This window comes from Saccopteryx leptura, chromosome 5 (genome assembly GCF_036850995.1).
Source record: "Saccopteryx leptura isolate mSacLep1 chromosome 5, mSacLep1_pri_phased_curated, whole genome shotgun sequence".
Taxonomy (NCBI): Eukaryota; Metazoa; Chordata; class Mammalia; order Chiroptera; family Emballonuridae; genus Saccopteryx; species Saccopteryx leptura.
Window position 1 is genome coordinate 160,230,811 of NC_089507.1, and position 20,469 is coordinate 160,251,279.

Genomic DNA, 20,469 nt, shown 5'->3' on the forward strand with positions numbered 1-20,469 from the left:
TTCTGGGTAATAAGATCTATGTCTTGGTGGGAACTTTCTGGCGTCTCACGCCTTGAGCTGATCTCCCCTGAAGCACCCTGCTCTGTACCAGCTGGCCTGGCAGGACAGCTCCACAAAAGGGGCAGAAGGAACAAGAGCAGGGAAGAGTTCGCAAGCAATGCTGCCACACTGGCTGTCTGGGAGGGGTGGGCCCCAGACACAGCGCCCCGTGTGCTGGTGCACTGGGGGGGGGGGGGGGGCTCAGCCCGGGGAGGTCTGGAACCTGTGGATCATACCTCAGAGCCATTGGGTGGCTCTGGTCTAGGCTGGCTAACACCAAGCTCTCTCACTACAGGTGGTAGAAGAAACACAAGGCATCCTTCGAGAATACGGCTTCCGCTTTGTGAGGCGAGGGCCCATCTTTGTGAAAGGGAAGGGGGAGCTGCTAACCTTCTTCTTGAAGGGGCGCGATAAACTGGCCACCTTCCCGAACGGCTCCTCTGTGACGCTGCCCCACCAGGTAGTAGACAACTCCTGAGTGGCCTCTAGCCCCATAGTCCATGGGAAGGGAGAATGTCTTTTTTGGACTCAAATGCCTTGGGAAAGGACAAATGACCAAGTCCCAACATTCCCAAATTGTTCAAGTGCACACTCACATAGACTTAGACTTCAAATCTCAAGCCTTCATCTGTTTGTGAACACGTGAGCCCTGGGGGGGCCACACTCTTCCTCAGCGTGCCTGTAGCTTCCCCAGAGGAAGGGTGGTAGGCATAGTACTGAACAAGCCTTCCAGAGCCCTAGTTCTGACCAGCCCTTCTTCCCCCACAGGGCCGTGGGCTGTGAGCAGGCAGGGACCAGGGATGGGATCAGCTTGCCTTTGCAGCTGGGAGCACAGGCGGGGAAGCTCAGGGTAAAGGGCGAGCTTGGCAGGGCGGGCCCCTGTGCAGGCAGAGGGCTGCTTCCGGCTGCGAGCTGCAGGCAGTGCTTTCTGTGCAGAAGAGAGCTCAGGCCGGAGACCTGCTCGTCCCCACCTGACCCAGTAGGGGAAGGGCCCTTGTCCTGATAATCTTGAAAGGTTCTCTGGAACCCCCCATCACCTTAGTCACAAGAGCAGAAAGTGCAATATTTCCTTTTACCTGATGGGAGGGAGGGAAAAGGAATTTATTTCTGAAAGAAAAATATATCAACAGATCTTCTACATTTATATTTTTAACTTTCTGTGTAAAAACTTTCCGATATGGCCTTGCCTTTTGAGCTCTTGCTACGTCGCCTTTGCTACTGCTTTAAAGAGAATTTACAGGTACTGATAAAGAACAAGACTGTTTTATTAAAAGCTTTCTTCAACCTGAATGTGACCGTTCTGTTACGACGTCTCCTCTGAGCGGTGCTCTGCCAGCTCACCACATCCCCACCGCATGCCTGAAGGCACAGAGCTTGAGCTAAGTGTGGTCCTGGCTGACCTGACCCCGGTGCTCCCCCCAAGTTAGCTGCAGCTCCCGCACTTGTAAGCTTACTTGCTGGTCACCAGGTCTAGACATACCTGTGAACGGCCCTACACATACTCCCTTAAACCAACTCGAGCCAGTAGATCCAGGCCACGGCTGTAAGAAACAGTGCCCACCACGGCCTAGAGCTTGCAGCTGAAGGAGGGAAAGTCTGCTTTCCTTTGCAAGGACAGTTACGAGCAGACTACTGACCATCACTCAGCTCTCTACTAAGATAGTTTAGGAAACAAAATATTAGACACAGAGCCTTGATTGTTTTATCCATAGTACTTTCTCACAACACATTCTTCAAAAGCAGTGGTTTAGAATACACTGCTCAAACCAAAGATTAAACACACTTCCCCTTTTAACTAAACAGTTCATCTCATATGATCCAAAAGTGTTCTAAGAACTTTCTTTTCAAATAGCTCAGATAGGAAAATGAGATGAAATTAAAGCTTTTATAAAAGCTAGAACTCTTTAGTTGAATGGTATATACTCCTCCTTCACAAAATGCCTTCACTGCCCCACAACCTATGGTGATTTTCAACTAAAATATATCATCAAAGCATTACCTACAAGAACAGATGATCTTTAGCATTTAACAAGTGACTAGCCTGACCAGGTGGTGGCTCAGTGGGCAGTGTCAGACTGGGATGTAGAGGACCCAGGTTCAAGACCCCGAGGTCGCCAGCTTGAGTGTGGGCTCATCTGGTTTGAGCAAGGCTCACCAGTTTGAGCCCAAGGTCGCTGGCTCGAGCAAGGGATCACTTGGTCTGCTGTAGTCCCCTGGTCAAGACACATACGAGAAAGCAATCAATGAACAACTAAGGTGTTGCTATGAAGAATTGGTTTCTCATCTCTCTCCCTTCCTGTCTGTCTGTCTGTCTCTCTCTGTCTCTGCCCCCCTCCCAAAAGTGACTAGGTGACCACAGAGAATTGTCCAAAAATGCCCACACGGGTCTGTGGCCCCAAGCTTGCTCTCCATCGTCCTGATGAGGTGGGCATGCCTCCATTGTAAGGACAGCCCCAGGCAGGGAGTCTGAGGAGCCTTGCAAAGGCTTCAGTGCCAGGACCTGCCTGGGACTGCGTAGTAGTTGTTCACTCACGTCTGATGTGTTCGCAATGAAAGGAATATCTAGCAGACCAGGCTCATATCCAACATGTCTTCTCTTCTTGAAAATGAAGCAAACACTTGATGTAGGGGCTTCGTACAGAGTAAGTTTTCATGGGAGGCTCGCTGTTCTTCCCATGAGGCAGATAATGGGTCTATCCCTAAAAAAAGAAAGATCCTATCAATCTCATCCAGTGCAACTGGGAGAGCCTGGGTCAGCGATATTCTGGACCCAGGTATTTTTTGGTCTGGAGCTGAGAGGCTGGCCCGATTAGACCAATATAATTTTGAGACTGGGAACTTAAGCCTCTGCCCAGAAAAATAACGTCCAGTATGAAATGTGTGGCAGCTTCAAAATCCCTCCTCTAAAAACACTTTATCCTGGTTTTCATTACTGCCCATGTCACATTACTATGGTACACTACACTGAAACAGGTCACACACAAGTCTCAGCCAGCTCTGAAAACCTCCCCTTTGGAGAACAGTCTCGAGAGGGCTCTGTGCTGCCTCGCTTGTCCACTGGCTCAGAGGGAAGTAAGCCTTCTGGCTCTCCCCCACTGTGACTCTGGGGCTCGGGCCACGTTAGCCTTCTCTTCAGAAGGAGCAGTCTCCAATGAAAACATGAGTTGTAAGACCATGGGTTGAGGTGGAAGGAGCAGAGGAGGAGGGAAAACTGATGATTGTGTTTACTTACTACTTACAAAGAGAAGAGGAAAAATTGGTAGAAACAAAGAAAATAGTCTTTGTATTTTTCTGCTTATAGTACATAAACAGATGAAAGTGTCTCAAGAGGTCCAACTGATGTATTCTACCTATTTTATCGTTTCAACCTGAATAACCCAGAGATTAAATAGTTTCTCCACTGAGGCATCCTTCTTACCTTCATAAGTGACAGTGACGTCAGTTGGAAGGGTTACTGTCAGGTCCTTGTACAGCAGTCTAGCAGAAAAGGAGAAGGACTGGCCACTCAGCTCCACGTTGTAAGTAAATGACAGCAGGTTACACAGTGAATTTCTCTGCAAGGGCCCAGCCAGAAAGGCTGCAAAGTCACGCTAATGAAGGTGGGTATCAAGACAGACACAAAGTATAGGCAATTACATTCCAAAGGCAGTAAGTAGCTGTGACACTTGATACACTATCAGAAACATTCAATCAATGCACAGCTAAAGTGAAGGAACAAGTTGATGCTTCTTACCCCCCCTTCCCTCTTTTACTCTCTCAAAGAGGGCCCCATTAATTAAAGTTCAGAGAAATAAAAGACAAAGCCCTGAAAAAAGGACTAATGATAGAGATTTATAAGATAACTCCAAGTCACTGGCAGCCTAGGAAGGCCTGCAGGAAGCATTAAGTAAATGGTCAGAGGCTGAGGGTACAGGGAAGATAATATTTATCAAGACTTTCATTGCTATCATATACAGGGCTAAGATGCTTTGTGCCTGTATACACCCATCAATTATCTAAAAGACAACCAGGAGCTTCAATGTCATTCAAAATGCACAAAACACACAGGGGGAAATGCTAAGCTTTTAAGAGTCATTCCTTTATGCATTCATTCTTTTTTCTTTTTTTTACTCCAACCCTAGTTCAATTGCAACTAAGATGGTAGGGCCGAATTTAAGCAAAGATGGAGAGTACTCCTCTGTGATATTCCGCTTTGCAGCTACAGCCCAGGTTCAGCTAGGCACCTGGCGCACAGTAGGTACACATTAATCCCTATTGAATTAAAAGTACAGCAACTGGACTTGACTACTCTGTGAGTGGAAGAAAGGGTCAAATATAAAAGCCTGAGGAACTACCATTGGGGAGTGAAGAACCCCTTAACCAGTATTCATGTTTTCAGTATCATCCACAGTTTCAATAGGGAAGAAAGAGTAGAAAATAGCTTGTACATAAATAATGAACAAGTATTAGAAGGATAATAGTCAAACTTCTGACTCAGTTATGAAACATTTTAAAATACAAAAGAAAACTTGACCCTTTCTTTTCCCCTTTAAGCGCACCCTGGGCTCATCAAATGCTATATAAGATTCCAGATAGATACCTGAAGTCGATCTGCTTGGTACTTCCTCCCGGAGTAAGCATTTAGGTACTCGCAGAGACTGAAGAGGAAGTGCTGAATATCAGTCTGTAAGTATTTTGCAGCTATCTCCTCCAGGGGAATGAAGACTGGAATCGAATGGCGATGTATCCGAAGTGGTTTCTGTATGACAAGGTCCACAAAATAGGAATCCAGCAGGTTTCCCTCGAAAGCAGTATTGATACAAACACAGACTCCTCGGCTGGTCAGTTTTCCACTGAGCCCTGAGGCAGACAAGACAACATCTTAACAGATGTCAGGCAATGCTAGTATCTCACTGATCTGTGCATCCTAGCTGCTCCGGAACACACAGTATGTGCTCCAGTGTTCACAGCGTGAGTGAATACCCAAGACTCTTTCCTCTTGATAACTCTGGCTCACTTGGAGTCCTGAGCTGTTAAAACCATGGAATAGTGGGCCTGACCTGTGGTGGCGCAGTGGATAAGCATCGACCTGGAAACGCTGAGGTTGCCGGTTCAAAACCCTGGGCTTGCCTGGTCAAGGCACATATGGGAGTTGATGCTTCCAGCTCCTCCCCACCTTCTCTCTCTGTCTCTCTCTCCCCCTTTCTCTCTCCTCTCTAAAAAAAAAAAACACAAAAAAATCATGGAATAGTGGAAAAGAAAAAATCTTAAATATCTCATTATTGAGGAAGAGATTTGAAAATTTTCAACTTACCCACGTTTTTTCTGAGTATCAAATAATTTATGATAGTTCCCAGTTCTTCCCATAATCTTCTTGTGACACAGATAATGGGGAGAATAAACCCCTATTTTAATGGTAAAACAGACTTGAGGGGTTCAAACCAGTGGCACAGCTAAATAAACAGTCTAAACAATCCACCAATCAACCTGCCTCACAAAGAGGCCAATATCATAGGTAAAGATGCCTACAAACATGCCAGCTTTGTGTGTATATTGGGGGGCAAAACCAATGCTCAAGAAATAAGTCTGGGCCCTGGCCGGTTGGCTCAGTGGTAGAGCGTCGGCCTGGCCTGCAGAAGTCCCGGGTTCGATTCCCGGCCAGGGCACACAGGAGAAGCGCCCATCTGCTTCTCCACCCCCCCCCTTCCTTACTCTCTGTCTCTCTCTTCCCCTCCCGCAGCGAGGCTCCATTGGAGCAAAGATGGCCCGGGTGCTGGGGATGGCTCCTTGGCCTCTACTCCAGGAGCTAGAGTGGCTCTGGTCGCGACAGAGCGATGCCCCGGAGGGGCAGAGCATCGCCCCCTGGTGGGCGTGCCGGGTGGATCCCGGTCGGGCGCATGCGGGAGTCTGTCTGACTGTCTATCCCCGTTTCCAGCTTCAGAAAAATACAAAAAAAAAAAAAAGAAAAGAAAAGAAATAAGTCTGGAACTAACAATACATCTAACAAACGAAGTAGAGATGAGACCCAGACTAAAACAGGTCAGAAAAAAGGATACCTGTAAAACGATATGCTTGCAGAATGGCTTTCAGAGTTTCCTGTTTTCTTTCCAAAACGTCTTGCTCTCTGACCTCAAATGTTTGGGCCAGGTCTACATTGGCTTCAACCTGAAAGATACGTAGCAAATCAAACTGAGTACAAAGGGGCATAACACTTAAGTCTCTGCCTGAACCTAGCTGGAATAAAGCTGAGCAGAGTATTCATTACATAGCAAATGAAGAAATGCTACAGGGGTCTACCAGGGCTACAGATTCATAGTAGAGGAAGAATCCCGTGGGTCAGAGTGCTAGGGACCAGAAGTGGAAGTTGTGCTGGCCTCAAGAGTACTGCGAGAGGCGCAAAAAAAGGGTGTGAAGAAAGTCTAGTATGAGCACAGGGTGAGCAAATCAGCTGTGAAGAGACTAGACTAGAAAGTTGCTGTGGGTCAGACTGTGCAGGCTTTTAGTGCCAGGGCAAGAAATACTCTAATATGTACACTTAGGGATACAGCCCAATAGATGGTCTCAGACAGACTCTCCCTCTGAGAACTATACAAGCTGGATGAAATTCTAAAACTAGGTAAGCCAAGAAAATGGTCTGAAGGCATCGAGGAACCACCAAAACAGCCAGACTGAAGGTTCAAGATGAATGCTCTGAGCTTAGCTGGGCTTCCCTGCAGCTTTCCCCCTCTGAGCACTTGATCTGCAGCACAAGGCATATGGGCCAAACAGAGAAAGCTGCAGGCTAGACTTTGTAGCAGTCCCACTGAAACAAAAACTGGAGGCCAAGGTTACCAAAGCAACCTTTGGCTCCAAGATCCCACAGAAAAGGGAAGCTAACATTCTGTAGGCAGTGTACCCTTCAGGCATTGGCCAATTCCTAAACTGCACATGTATTAGCGGGCACTGAGATACCAAACAAAAAGAAACTGCTAAAGTTTAATAAGCTAAGCAGAGATTGTGGGACAAAAAGAAATTGGAGTTCACGGCCTAAGAAGAGGTGCGTCAATAAACCTGTCCCCAGCACACACCCAAACCTTCAACTGAGGGCCCTACAAAAAAAGACTACATGCTAGGAGTGAGGGCAAACCAAAACTAGACCATCTCAACTGGATTATGGTGATTTGCCCATACACTCTTTGCCTGTCAGAAAAAACCTGAAATTCCCCCTGGAGGAAGAGAACACAGGACAGAATCCCTATATTTTTTCATATATAATACTTATCATTGAATCAAAATTTTTTTTACCAGACATATAAAGAGGAACGGATGACTAAAAACCAAAAAAAGACAAGATTCAGTCATCTGAGTTATCAGGCAAGTGGAAATAGATTAAATGATAGAGAACTCACACCAAAGAGCCAGAATCTATAAAAATGAATCAGATGGAAACCTTAGAACCAAAAATTTAACAAGTTTAAAAGCTAACTAACCACAAAAGTAGGAAATACATATTTTCATATTCAGATTAATCTAAGAGAGCAAAATAGTAAAGACATAGGTAACTGAAAAAAAATCATACAAGGAACTCCTTTGTGACTGGCTTCTGTTACTTAACATAATGTGTTCAAAGTTTATCCATGTTACAGCAGGTCTCAATACTTCATTCTTTACTGACAAATTACATTCCATCGTATGAATATATCACAGACCACATCTCTTGCTTGCATTTCTCTTGTGTTTGACTTAATCTCATGTTGTTTTATGAACGCAGTGTAGGCTAGGTGCAGTTTACAAAGTCTACAGTATCGTTCAATCATGTCCTAGGCCTTCACACTCACTCACTGCTAACTCACCCAGAGCAACTTCCAGTTCTACAAACTCCATTCATGGTAAGTACCCTACACAAGTGTACCATTTATTCATCTATTAAGCCATATTTTTACTGTACCTTTTCTATGTTTAGCTATGTTTATATACACAAATAATCACCACTACATTACAAATACCCAGAGTATGCAGTACAATAACATGCTGTACAGGTTTGTAGCCTAGGAGCAAGAGGCTACACCAGTGGTTTTCAACCATGGGTCCACCAGAAAGTTCGTGTGGTCCATGAAATTTCTGGCGGACCGGCTGTTGCAAACACTGAGCTACGCCAGCTAGGTTTGTTGTTGCCTCTATAAATTTCCACACAACAATGAAATCTCCTAACAACATATCCCCACCTTTAAGCGTTCATGACTAGGCAAGTCAGTCAGTAAGATATAAAACATCTGAACCCCATGACAAACACCTTTGGCCTATTTGACATATATACTACACAATATCCAACAAATACAAAATCATCTATTTCACATTATACATAAAATCAATTCCAGATGGACTATAATTCTGAAAGTAGAAAGAAAAAAACAATAAACCTGTTAGAAAATAACACAAAATATCTTCATCATCTTAGGTTAGGCAAAGATTTATTATAAGGAAACAAGAGTGGGAAGCATAAAATTAAGATTCCAAAATCAAACTTCATTAAAAGGAAGACTTTCACCCTGGCAGGTTGGCTCAGTGGTAGAGCGTCGGCCTGGCGTGCGGGAGTCCCGGGTTCGATTCCTGGCCAGGGCACACAGGAGAGGCGCCCATCTGCCTCTCCACCCCTCCCCCTCTCCTTCCTCTCTCTCTCTCTCTTCCCCTCCCGCAGCCAAGGCTCCGCTGGAGCAGGGTTTGCCCGGGCACTGAGGATGGCTCTGTGGCCTCTGCCTCAGGCGCTAGAATGGCTCTGATTGCAGCAGAGCAATGCCCCAAGATGGGCAGAGCATTGCCCCCTGGTGGGCATGCTGGGTGGATTCTGGTTGGGCACATGCGGGAGTCTGTCTGACTGCCTCCCCGCCGTTTCCAGCTTCTGAAAAAATACAAAAAAAAAAAAAAGCCCTGGCCGGTTGGCTCAGCGGTAGAGTGTCGGCCTAGCGTGCAGAGGACCCGGGTTCAATTCCCGGCCAGGGCACACAGGAGAAGCGCCCATTTGCTTCTCCACCCCTCTGCCGCGCTTTCCTCTCTGTCTCTCTCTTCCCCTCCCGCAGCCAAGGCTCCATTGGAGCAAAGATGGCCCGGGGGCGCTGGGGATGGCTCTGTGGCCTCTGCCTCAGGCACTGGAGTAGCTCTGGTCGCAACATGGTGACACCCAGGATGGGCAGAGCATCGCCCCCTGGTGGGCAGAGCGTTGCCCCATGGTGGGCGTGCCGGGTGGATCCCGGTCGGGCGCATGCGGGAGTCTGTCTGACTGTCTCTCCCTGTTTCCAGCTTCAGAAAAATGAAAAGAAAAAAAAAAGAAAAAAAAAAAAAGGAAGACTTTCTTTTCATCATTGACACCATCAGAGTGAAAAGGCAAGCCACAGTGTAAAAGATTTGTAATACATATACCCTACAAAAAACTCACATCCAAAATATACACAGAATTCTACAATAGGAGATAGACAACCAAATAAAATTTTTGCAAAAGCCTTGAAACGCATACTTTACAATGGAGCCCTTGAAGTGTCCAATCCAAGTACTTAACATCATTGCTGATTAGACAAATACAAATTAATCCACAATGAGATACTATTACGCTGTCCCCAGAATGTCAGATTTTAATTTTTTTATTTTTATTTTTGTGACAGAGAGAGGGACAGACAGGGAGAGATGAGAGAAGCATCAATTCTTTGTTGTGGCACTTTAGTTGTTCATTGATTGCTTTCTCATATGTGCCTTAACTGGGGGGCTACAGCAGACCGAGTGACCCCTTGCTCAAGCCAGCGACCTTGGGTTCAAGCTGGTGTGCTTTGCTCAAACCAGATAAGCCAGCGCTCAAGCTGGCGACCTCGGGGTTTTGAACCTGGGTCCTCCATGTCCCAGTCCCACGTTCTATCCACTGCACCACTGCCTGCCTGGTCAGGCCAGAATGTCAGATTTTTAAGACAATATCAAATATGGACAAAGATGCAAAACAGTGTAAATCTTATACACTGTTCCTGAGAATGAAAAATTGGTGTAATTACTTTCAAAAACTATTTGGCAGTATTTACTGAAGCTAATATGCATACCCTGTGACCCAGCAATTCCCCCCAATCCCTACCTAATATAGAAAGTGGGCCACCAGCAATGCCTGACAATTGTTTGTTGATACTGAAGACTCTACAGGTTTGATGAAGGATCGAGGACTAAACCCAGTAAAATCACAGGCAAGACACATTAAACAAATCTGCAAATTCCCAGATCACATTCTTTACACCCTAGGAAAGCCTGCCAGCAACCAGCCTTCTACTCACTCTGGCTTGACGTTGTTTCAGTTCAGCCTTCAGTTCATCTCGCAGACTTCTCAGTTTATAAATCCTCCTACCAAGAGCGATTTCGGCTGCCTGTGCCCCCTGCAGCTCTTCCAGTTTTTTACGGGTTCTAGTCTCTAGTTTTTCCAAGTGAGCTAGAATACCTGAAGAAAGTAAAAAGGGAAATTCTCAAGAAGCCAAGGATTTCTAACTCTGGCAGCAGGAAGCATTTTTGGAAAGAACAGAGGGTGAACCTTGTTTTAGAAATTTGTGTCCAGTTATTTGTTAGACATTGGTCCCACTTTATAAGCCAGAAAAAGTGACAACAGAAATCAAAGATCAGCAACCTCTCAGCCTGAACACTTTAGTAAAAACAATTCCTAACAAGGACAATGTCCAAAAAGAGCATTATCTTTATATGGCTAATCTCAGTTACCCATGATAATAATAACCTAGAGGAGATCAGTCACCAAAAACTATTTTTTAAAACGTAAAATAGTTTCTTAAATTGGGTTTTATGTATGTTTTCCCCAAGTGCTAATGCATAATTCTTTGGAGCTCTAAAAAAATATTAATACAAGACTATAACAACACAAACTAAAAAGAACTGTCTACAGATATTACTGGGTATTAGAAAGGAAGACAAGCTTACCACTACACAGAAACTCACAGCCAAATATCAATGCCCTAGAAATTGACTAAGGACCAACACAGGTGTACCTCATTTTATAGAGCTTTGCTTTACTGTGTTTCACAGATGTTGCCTTTTTATTTTTTTAAATAGACTGAAGGCTGTAAAAAAATTAAAGCATCTTAAAAATTTGATTTTGAGAGGGAGAGAAGCATTAATTTGTTGTTCCACTTGTTTATGCATTCATTAGGTTGACTCTTATATGTACCCCCACAAGGGATCGAATCTGCAACCCTGGTGTATCAGGATGACACTCTAATTAACTGAGTTACCCGGCCAGGGCAAAAAAATTAAAGCATTTATTAAATGTTTCCTATACAGAAGGCACATGTTATATGCTTTCCTTGGGAAGTAGGAAAATAACTGCTTATCTAATTTCCACAACCACCATCACAATGCTGTTGTTATTCGCTTCCACTTTCCAGGTGGAAAAAAAAAAATGGAAGTAAGCATACATAAAATAAGTCGCCCAAGACCACAGTATTTTTATGGCAGAATCAGGACTAAAATCCAGATCTAACTAATGCCAAAGCCATTGCCTGGCACTGCTACTCCGCAGGACTAATGCATCCATGGTCCCCCAAAGTCCTGGGAAGAGAGACCTCACTGGCTAGAACTGTACCTCTGAATAAACACTGAGCATAAAGACAAGTGCAAACTATAGGCTTAAAAATGGACTGGAGAATAGAAACTTATGAGGAAATTTTAACCTGTCTAATAATCTTAGCTGCCTGTCACGTCACCTAAGTCTTCAATACAGGCATGCCTCCAGAATTTGGGGGTTCGGTTCCAGATCACTGCAATAAAGCAAGCCCTAATCTCTTTGCAGGTGGGGAGGGTTTTGCCTTCAATTTAGAAAAACCGCCACACCTGTGAGGCGCAATAGAGAGTCCGCCTTATTAGTTCTCTTCACTACTCTGCTCCCAACCAGGACAGGGCTCATCGTTCAACCCGGGGCTTGTCTTTGGGCAGCAGTTGGGGGGGCTAAAGGCAACGGTTTGAATACCTCCTTTGGACTCGCCCTCTTGATCTAAAATATTCGCCAGGTCCATCTACTCCGCAGATTTCCAAAGCCTTTCCAGGAAGCTGTCCAGACACCGCTAACAAGGACCTAGATTTCCTCGCTGACAAGAGAAATGGCAAGGAAGACACAAAATAGACACACTCAGATGGTAGGGTACACACAACTCAACACCACAAGTGTCACTGCCAGGACCTCCCTTCTCCGACCCGCCCTGTCCCCGCCCCGGGTGCGAGTCGGACGGTCTACGTCCACCTGGCCGCCCTGCGCGCTCCCGAGCGCACTGCCCCTCTGGTTCAGCCTGGCTGCCTTCCCTACGGAAGCTGTAAGAGGCCGCTTAGCCTTCCACCCTGGTCACCGTCCCGTCTCTCCCTCGGCCTTATTTTCCCTTACCTGCTCTCCTCTGGCTCACTCAGTCCTGGGACCAGAGTTCCCGCCGTCCTCACCTTCAAAACCAAGCCAATCGGACCCAGCATGCTTTGCGCACTTACCGTACAAAACCATGGCAGCGCTCAGGGCCCCTCCCTGATCCCGGCATGCACCGGGGAATAGGCCAGGCCTTACAGATCTGCAGGAACATGGCGGCACCTGGCGCAGAGCCTCAGGTCTTGATACAGTACTTGGTTTTACGAAAGGATCTATCGCAGGCTCCATTCTCCTGGCCAGCGGGCGCATTGGTAGCGCAGGCTTGTCACGCAGCCACTGCGGCCTTGCACATTCACCGCGACCACCCTCACACTGTTGCTTATCTCCGGGAGCTGGAGCGCATGCGCAAGGTGGTCCTAGAGGTGAGGCACAGGACTAAAGGGGAGGGGCGCTGAGGACGTCGCACCGGAAGTGGGTGTGGTCTTGAGTATGTGGGCCCAACTTCGTGGCGTGGGCAGGACGTTAGCGGGGAGGAGTCTTTTTTTTTTTTTTTTTTTTTTAATTTTTTTTTTTTTTTGTATTTTTCTGAAGCTGGAAACGGGGAGAGACAGTCAGACAGACTCCCGCATGCGCCCGACCGGGATCCACCCGGCATGCCCACCAGGGGCGAAGCTCTGCCTACCAGGGGGCGATGCTCTGCCCCCCCCCCCCCCCCCCCCCCCCGGGGTGTCGCTCTGCGGCGACCAGAGCCATTCTAGCGCCTGGGGCAGAGGCCAAGGAGCCATCCCCAGCATCCGGGCCATCTTTGCTCCAATGGAGCCTTGGCTGCGGGAGGGGAAGAGAGAGACAGAGAGGAAGGAGGGGGGGGGGTGGAGAAGCAAATGGGCGCTTCTCCTATGTGCCCTGGCCGGGAATCGAACCCGGGTCCCCCGCACGCCAGGCCGACGCTCTACTGCTGAGCCAACCGGCCAGGGCCGGGAGGAGTCTTTAACATCTAAATTGTGTAAAGGGTCCTGGAGAGACCTGAGCTCCTGCCGAGAGCCTTTCCTTGGCGGAAGAGGGCCTGACTGTCACCAGTGGACATTGGGTCCGTTATAATGCTTTCCGTACCCTCCGGTCTCACCTCATCCCTCTTAGAAGGTATCTGTGCAGGAGGAGGCTGGTGGAACGAGACCCGCCTTTCCACCTATGCACGGGTCTAGCCTTTTAATGCCGTACGGCGAAGTATTTTTACCCTCCACTTCTGCAAATCCAGTCCACATTCCTTCTTGCTAGTGAAGTCAGACTGAAGCGTTTACCTGGGCATGATGCCAAATTAATGTGTAAATTGAACCTAGCATCACACACACCAGGGGTGTGAAATAGCGGTAAGGTCCTTTTAGTAGATAGCCAAACAGATCTTAGGCTTACCTCTTCGTAATCTCTGCTCTAAAATTTATCCTAAGGAGATAATCAGATGCATCCAAAGAACATTGTACAGGGGTATTCATAGGAGCGCTTTATCTTAGTAAAAATGTGAAAATTACTAAATTTCCAATAGTAGAGATTGGTTATATCATTATACTGAATTATGAAACTGTGATAAGGTGCCAAGGAATTGCAAAAATTGTTAACATTAGTATTTTAAAAGGAAGAGTCAAGCCCCCTTACCTCTCCTTTCTGAAGAGAAAAGAACCCTAAAGAGAGAGATTAAAGGGGCAAAAGTTAGTAACTAATCATAGTTTAACTAAAGTTCTTTGGAAGGACTGAGGCCACTACTTGCTAGACAACAAAGAAGGTAAAACTTATCTGAAAACTTCCTCTTCCCCTTCCTTAAGAGCCTTTAGGAGACAAGGTTTACATATCTTAATTAAAAATTCCTACACTAATTCTAACTCTTCCTCCCCTCCTGGAGTCCTGAGAGTGACGTATACCTCTAGACAAAGGGATCACGAGCCCACTCCCCTTGCTTGAAAACCCTGCATTCTGTAACATTTTATATGCTTTCTAATAATCATCCTTTTTGAGATTCTTTATATGTATAAAACTTGTGAACTAAGCAAGCCGGGACTTAGCTCCGACACCTTTAGCAAAGGTAATTTCATTTAGCTTCTCTCCTTATCCTAAGCTAAACATTTCATTTCCCATTATTGTGGTGACAGGGATGGGTGGTAGACCCTAGAAGATTTGGGAATGTCTTTGCTGGGTATGTAAAACATTTATCACTACTGTGTTATCTTGTGGTCTTGATGTGTGGGAATGCTTTTTTCTTTTAAATAGATCCTATAGATAAATGTTGAAAGCTTGATAGTAATTGACTATTGTACCATCCATCTCCTCCTTAGCCACCCCAACTAGTACTTGATTTTGTATAAAAGAAGGCTGAGAACTGTATGAAAGCCTACATGATTTGGGACCGTGCCCCATGTAGCTAGCTGGCAAATTAATAAACTCCTCAAATTTCTTCTGTAACCTGCCTTGGTGTCTCTATGTAACCCGTGAATTACAGTACTTTATAACAAAACCAGCGTAAATCGTGTTTTTGGAGCACATTTAGTTGGATGGAAGAGTGCTCATGATTTGATGCTGATTAAATTCTATGTACAAATTTTGAAAGGAAAAACTAAAGATATAACATCTGGATATTAAGAAGAGAGTGGTGGGATTTTGATTGTTTCCCAGTGCTTCTATTTTCTTTTTCTACATTAAGCACATATTTTATAATGAGAAAAATACTGCTTTTATTTTAAAGCTTTTTTTCCTCATAGAATATATTTATTTTAATAACTAAGCAAACCAGAACCCTGGGGTGGTGGGGTGAGGTAACCCCTTCAAGGCTAGATGGCAAAAACAGATTATTTTACAAGAGAAAAATTGCTGTTGGGTAGTGAAATATCAAACAGTAACCTGTAGAAAAAATTCTTGAGAATCTGTAGTCAGAAAAGAAGCAGAGAGCTTTTCATTTAGATACTTTTTATAGGAAGAGGGCCTCAAGAAATCATCTGGTTCAGACGCCCCCCTCCCCATCCCTCTCATGCAGATGACATATTTTCTTTTTTGTCCTCAGATGAGACCTATGAAGCCCACAGATTATCCCTTGAGTTTAAAAGACCTCTGATGATTCCTAGTTGTTAACCATGACTCAAGAAAGGGACTTAGGAGTCATCATTGATTAAGGTTCTGCTGTAGCTGTAAAGACCTATAAAAATATAATGCCAAGATTATAGTGTGCCAGGTATAGGTCTGAGTCTAATTTCATTGAAACCTTACTATTACTAGGAAGCATTATCATCCCTGTTATTATAGTGGCTTCTATCTTCATACAGAAAAAATATACGTAATGCAACATAACACACTAACTTGTTTCCAGAATGATAGTTTTAACACTTACGGTAATGGGATTCAGCATGGGTGATAAGGATAGTGAGAAATAATTTCTGAAGGATGTTAGAGAATAGTTTGCCCTCCCTTCAGTTAACTAATGGGAACTATCCCAGAAGGAAAATTCTAGGTTTGGATGGGGTAGGGTGGGAGTGGAGGAGGGAAGTGGCAGTGGTGTGATTTCAGAAATCCTTCCAGTAGCAGTCAACTCAAACTCAGAGCTGGCTGAAGAATTAGGGATAGCTATTTGGACACCAGCCACAGGAGAACTACGAAATGCATAGAGCATAATTACTGACAATGCAGACAGTATTTTTCAAGAAGAAAAATAAATCTCTATTTTATAAACAGGAATATTAAGTCTCTCAGTTAAGAGGAAACCGCCCTCACCATACATTTTCCCCATTGATTTGACACTTCCTAAATGGGCTGTTAATCTGTGTTCTGTGTTCTTCTTCCTATAGGCTCCGGATGAGAACACCCTACAGGAGCTGGCCAAGATGTTGCAACAGAAGAACATTGACCACATGCTATGGCTGGAGCAGCCAGAGAATTTCGCCACTTGCATTGCGCTCCGTCCCTACCCCAAGGAAGAAGTGAATCAGTATTTGAAGAAGTTCCGATTGTTCAAATGACTGATGTTGTGAATTGCTTTGATATATTTGAATATCAGCTGGGTCTAGAAACTGCATGCCATCCATCCCTAAGTGTCATGTACTCCTTTCAATGGCAACTTCCTGTTCCTTTTAAGTTATGACAGGTTCTTGAGGATCAAACTCCTGTTTACATTAAAGTCATCATGAATAAATACTTCCTCTTATTTTTAATTATTAGTAAGTTCAGATGGGGAAAGTAGGTGAGCAGCAATATTGTTTATGGGTCATTGTTCAAATAGACAATTCGGTTAGACTCCTATTCAGGGGTCAAGGAAATGCCTTTCCATTTTTGTTAGTAATAATAGAGTTCTTCCAATAACCCAGGTTTAAAACTTCACTTTCTGAATTGCTTATTTCTTATTCACATTCAGTTGTCATTGAATCTAAGACTTCAACTTTAAGATACACCATTATTTTATGTGTAAAAAAGAAATACTGCCAATTAAGGACATGCAATTAACTATAAGATGTATTTTAATTTTAAATATGTTAAAATATACACATTTCTTAGATTTGATGAAATCTGTCAAGTATGACCTCTACTTCCTTGTAGTTGCTGGCGATGCCCCCTTGTATTAGGCTCTCACTGTCCATCAGAGTCTCTGGCCTGGGAGTTGAATGTCTGTATTCTTCCCCTCCTGTTCCTGCCTCTTACTTTACTTAAACTATTTCTGGTTCAAGTGCTATACCTTCACAAGTCTTAGCCAAAAATAATAGTTACTTTCTCTGAATGTCTATAATATTGTACAACATTTAAAGTATTTCTATAAACATTTGAAGACATCTACTGAGATTGCTTGTCTATCTGTGAAGCAAAGTTTATAAAAGGCAATATGTTCAAAAAATATCTGTTCCATGTCTACTGTGGCAGGCTATATGAAGAGCTGAGGATATAAAGATAAAAGTTTTCACTCTCAGGTAGCTAAGAATCTAGTGACACACATAAAAATAATTAACAGACAGAGAAATATACCGGGTAATAACCAATATACTTTCCTCCCCAAATCCTCTAGATACCAAGACTACTCAGATACTAGGTATGATGATTTTCCAGTATAAGAGATGGTCACTTGAAACTAGGAGAGTGAGTGGGGAGAATTTAATCAAGTGCTGAGGGCAGAACCAACCCCGGAAGCCAAATGAACAGAGTTTCAAGAGGGAGAGAACAATCAACTGCAGCATGGAATTTCAATAAATAAGAACTGAAAACATTTAGCAAATGGGAACGTACTGGTTAACTTGGTGAAAGCAGTTTAAATAGCATATGAGGGTGGAAATCAGACTGGAGGCTACTGAGACAATCATAGGAAGAGAGGAAGAGATGGGGACTCTTCTTTCAAGAAGCTTGAATGGGAGGAGAGGATAATGATTGAACCGGGGCTGAAAAGGTGAATGCTGGGTCCTATACAGAGAATTTTCTTAGATACCTGAGCAAGTTGATGGGTGAGGAGGTTAAGAAGAGAGAGCAGGCCCTGGCCAGTTGGCTCAGTGGTAGAGCATCGACCCGGCATGTGGAATTCCCAGGTTCAATTACTGGCCAGGGCACACAGCAGAAGTGCCCCTTTGCTTCTCCACCCTTTTCCCTCTCTTCTCTCTCTCTCTCTTTTCTTTTGTAATTTTTCAGAAGTTAGAAGCGGAAGGCAGTCAGACAGACTCCCACATGTGCCTGACTGGGGTCCACCGAGCATGCCCACCAGGGGGCAATGCGTTGCTCATCTGGGGCGTTGCCCCTTTGTGGTGGAGCCATTCTAACGCCTGAGGTGGAGGCAGTGGAGCCATCCTCAGCACCCAGCCAACTGCTCCAATGGAGCTTTGACTGCGGGAGGGGAAGAGAGAAATAGAGAGGAAGAAGAGGGGGAAAGGTGGAGAAGCAGATGGATGCTTCTGCTGTGTGCCCTGGCTGGGAATCGAACCCAGGACTTCCACATGCCTGGCCAATGCTCTACTGCTGAGCCAACTGGCTAGGGCTCTCCTTATCTTTCTCTTCCCCTCCCACAGTCAAGGCTCCACTGGAGCAAAGTTGACCCTGGCAGTAAGGATGGCTCTATGGCAGCGGTTCTCAACCTGTGGGTCGCGACCCCGGCGGGAAATTCTGATGGCTTTAGGCGACCCCTGTGTTTTGGTCATTCGACCTCCGCCGGGGTCATGACCCACAGGTTGAGAACCGCTGCTCTATGACCTCCACCTCAGGCGCTAGAATGGCTCCAGTTGCAGCTGAGCAATGCCCCAGGGGGGCCGAGCATTGCTCCCTGGTGGGCATGCCGGGTGGATACTGGTTGGGCGTGTGCGGGAGTCTTAATGTCTGCCCCCCCCACTTCAGAAAAATACAAAAAAAAAAGGAAGAGAGAGAAAAGTTAGTAGATAGAATAACTGATAAAAGAAGTCCAGAAAAAAAAGAGAAGAGATGGGGTCAAAGGCATAAGGAAAGACTAGCCTTGACTAGTGAGAGCGAAACCTTTTCTGAGACTGCAGGGGAGGAAGTAGGGAAAAAGGAAGAAAGTTGAAACTGACTGTACCTGTTGACTTAATTTTATTCTATGAAGTAGGAAGCATAAAGCTTTCCATAGCACTGACCAAGCTTACTGAGCACTGTATTATATGGTATAGCATGGTGGTTAAGAGTTCAGGCTCTGGTTAGTGTCAAATGGCCTGAGTCCAAATACTGGCTCTCATAACATTCAAGTTGTGTGAATTTGGGCAAGGCACTCAACTTTCCTGAGCTCCAGTACCTTCTTCTGTAAAACAGGGATTTTATAGGGGTCCTATGTGGACTAAATGTGTTAGTTGGTACAAATCCCTTAGGACAGTGCCTGGGCACTTGGTGCTAGAACCTACAAATAAAAATTTAGTTTAAGTCACAGGCGTCCCCAAACTACGGCCGCGGGCCACATACTTCCCTCTGAGGCCATTTATCTGGCCCCCACCGCACTTCCGGAAGGAGCACCTCTTTCACTGGTGATCAGTGAGAAGAGCACTGTATGTGGTGGCCCTCCAACGGTCTGAGGGACAGTGAACTGGCCCCCTGTGTAAAAAGTTTGGGGACCCCTGGGACAAAGCCCTGAAAGAACTGTCTTCAAAGAGCTTTCAGTCAAGTCAGCCAGTTATGTGATTCCTTTTCTGCTAAGGAGTAATGCCATCCAAGAATCTTCAAGCACTCACTGCTATTTTCATTCAAGACAATTAGGAAAGCCCTGGCCAGATAGCTTGGTTGATGAGAGCACCGTTCTGAAGCACAGAGGTTGCTGGTTGGATTCCTGGTCAGGGCACATACAGGAAGAGATTGATGTTCCTGTCTTTCCCTCTATCTCCTTTCCTCTCTCTAAAATTAATAAAATAAACATTTAAAAAAAGATAGTTAGGAAAATGTTTCCAAATGATACTACATCTTAATTTTTTTTTAAATTCTGAATTCTACAGTAAGATATAATGATAAAGCCAGAAAGAGATGTAAGTCTACACACCTGGGAATTAACAGCTCAGGCCAATCCCCGAAGCAGCGATCCTAGCACAAAAGCATAAAATGGGGGAAGGACAGGCACTTGTGCTGACCCAGGGTGAGAGCAAGACCATTATCATTTGAACTAGATTCGTGTTTCTCAAAGTATAGTCCCTAGATCATCACTTGGGTACTTGTTAGAAATACAATACAAATTCTTGGTCCCTACTCCAGACCTACTGAATCAAAAACTCTCTTGTTATCTAGAAGCAGCTTGGTCCCAGGAGGCAGCCAACCTAACAGGTGAATAATAAATATGTGTGATTTACAGTGAACACATTGTAACAATGTATAATGTGCTTACAGGAAGGTGCCAAGATGGAGAGCAAGAATCTGGCACTAAATATATCTGGCCCTGCCTATAAAGTTTACCCAAAGAATGATACATTCTTTTTTTTTTTTTTTGTATTTTTCTGAAGCTGGAAACGGGGAGAAACAGTCAGACAGACTCCCGCATGCACCGGACCAGGATCCACCTGGCACGCCCACCAGGGGGGGACGCTCTGCCCACCAGGGGACAATGCTCTGCCCCTCTGGGGGCGTCGCTCTGTTGCGACCAGAGCCACTCTAGCGCCTGGGGC

At 45.1% G+C, this 20,469-nt stretch overlaps 3 protein-coding genes across 6 annotated transcripts in view; 2 read left to right on the plus strand and 1 right to left on the minus strand.

Annotated features, from left to right (window-relative positions):
* ADCY3 (adenylate cyclase 3) overlaps positions 1-523 on the plus strand; it is a 61,101-nt gene extending 60,578 nt beyond the window's left edge. For both annotated transcript variants that reach the window (XM_066386332.1, XM_066386331.1), the window contains exon 22: positions 335-523. In XM_066386332.1, coding sequence (XP_066242429.1) covers positions 335-517 — 183 coding nt within the window. In that variant the 3' untranslated portion in view covers positions 518-523. The remainder of the gene's footprint in view (positions 1-334) is intronic.
* Positions 448-12,640, minus strand: CENPO (centromere protein O). 3 transcript variants are annotated; one of them, XM_066386335.1, is made up of 7 exons: positions 12,502-12,640; positions 11,996-12,113; positions 10,302-10,462; positions 6,075-6,183; positions 4,619-4,878; positions 3,458-3,629; positions 448-2,738 (listed from the first exon to the last, which is right to left on the minus strand). In XM_066386335.1, the coding sequence occupies exons 2-7, from the start codon at positions 12,039-12,041 to the stop codon at positions 2,602-2,604; spliced, it is 885 nt and encodes a 294-aa protein (XP_066242432.1). In that variant the 5' UTR covers positions 12,042-12,113; positions 12,502-12,640; the 3' UTR covers positions 448-2,601. The 3 variants fall into 3 exon arrangements, with proteins under 3 accessions (XP_066242432.1, XP_066242434.1, XP_066242433.1); XM_066386337.1 differs by lacking the exon at positions 12,502-12,640 and adding an exon at positions 12,457-12,497; XM_066386336.1 differs by lacking the exon at positions 12,502-12,640 and adding an exon at positions 12,404-12,465.
* PTRHD1 (peptidyl-tRNA hydrolase domain containing 1) lies at positions 12,508-16,546 on the plus strand. Its single transcript, XM_066386338.1, has 2 exons — positions 12,508-12,798; positions 16,201-16,546. The coding sequence occupies exons 1-2, from the start codon at positions 12,547-12,549 to the stop codon at positions 16,369-16,371; spliced, it is 423 nt and encodes a 140-aa protein (XP_066242435.1). The 5' UTR covers positions 12,508-12,546; the 3' UTR covers positions 16,372-16,546.
* The last annotated feature ends 3,923 nt before the right edge of the window (positions 16,547-20,469 follow it).

What these genes read in the sequence shown, in the direction of transcription:
- CENPO (XM_066386335.1), bottom strand. Translation starts at nt 12,041, where the DNA reads ATGGACCTGGCGAATATTTTAGATCAAGAGGGCGAGTCCAAAGGAG. An exon ending in AGAGGGCGAGTCCAAAGGAG is followed by an intron (nt 10,463 to 11,995) that starts GTATTCAAACCG and finishes TACTTTCTTCAG; the next exon opens with GTATTCTAGCTCACTTGGAA. An exon ending in TGAAACAACGTCAAGCCAGA is followed by an intron (nt 6,184 to 10,301) that starts GTGAGTAGAAGG and finishes CGTATCTTTCAG; the next exon opens with GTTGAAGCCAATGTAGACCT.
- PTRHD1 (XM_066386338.1), top strand. Translation starts at nt 12,547, where the DNA reads ATGCACCGGGGAATAGGCCAGGCCTTACAGATCTGCAGGAACATGGCG. An exon ending in TGCGCAAGGTGGTCCTAGAG is followed by an intron (nt 12,799 to 16,200) that starts GTGAGGCACAGG and finishes TTCTTCCTATAG; the next exon opens with GCTCCGGATGAGAACACCCT.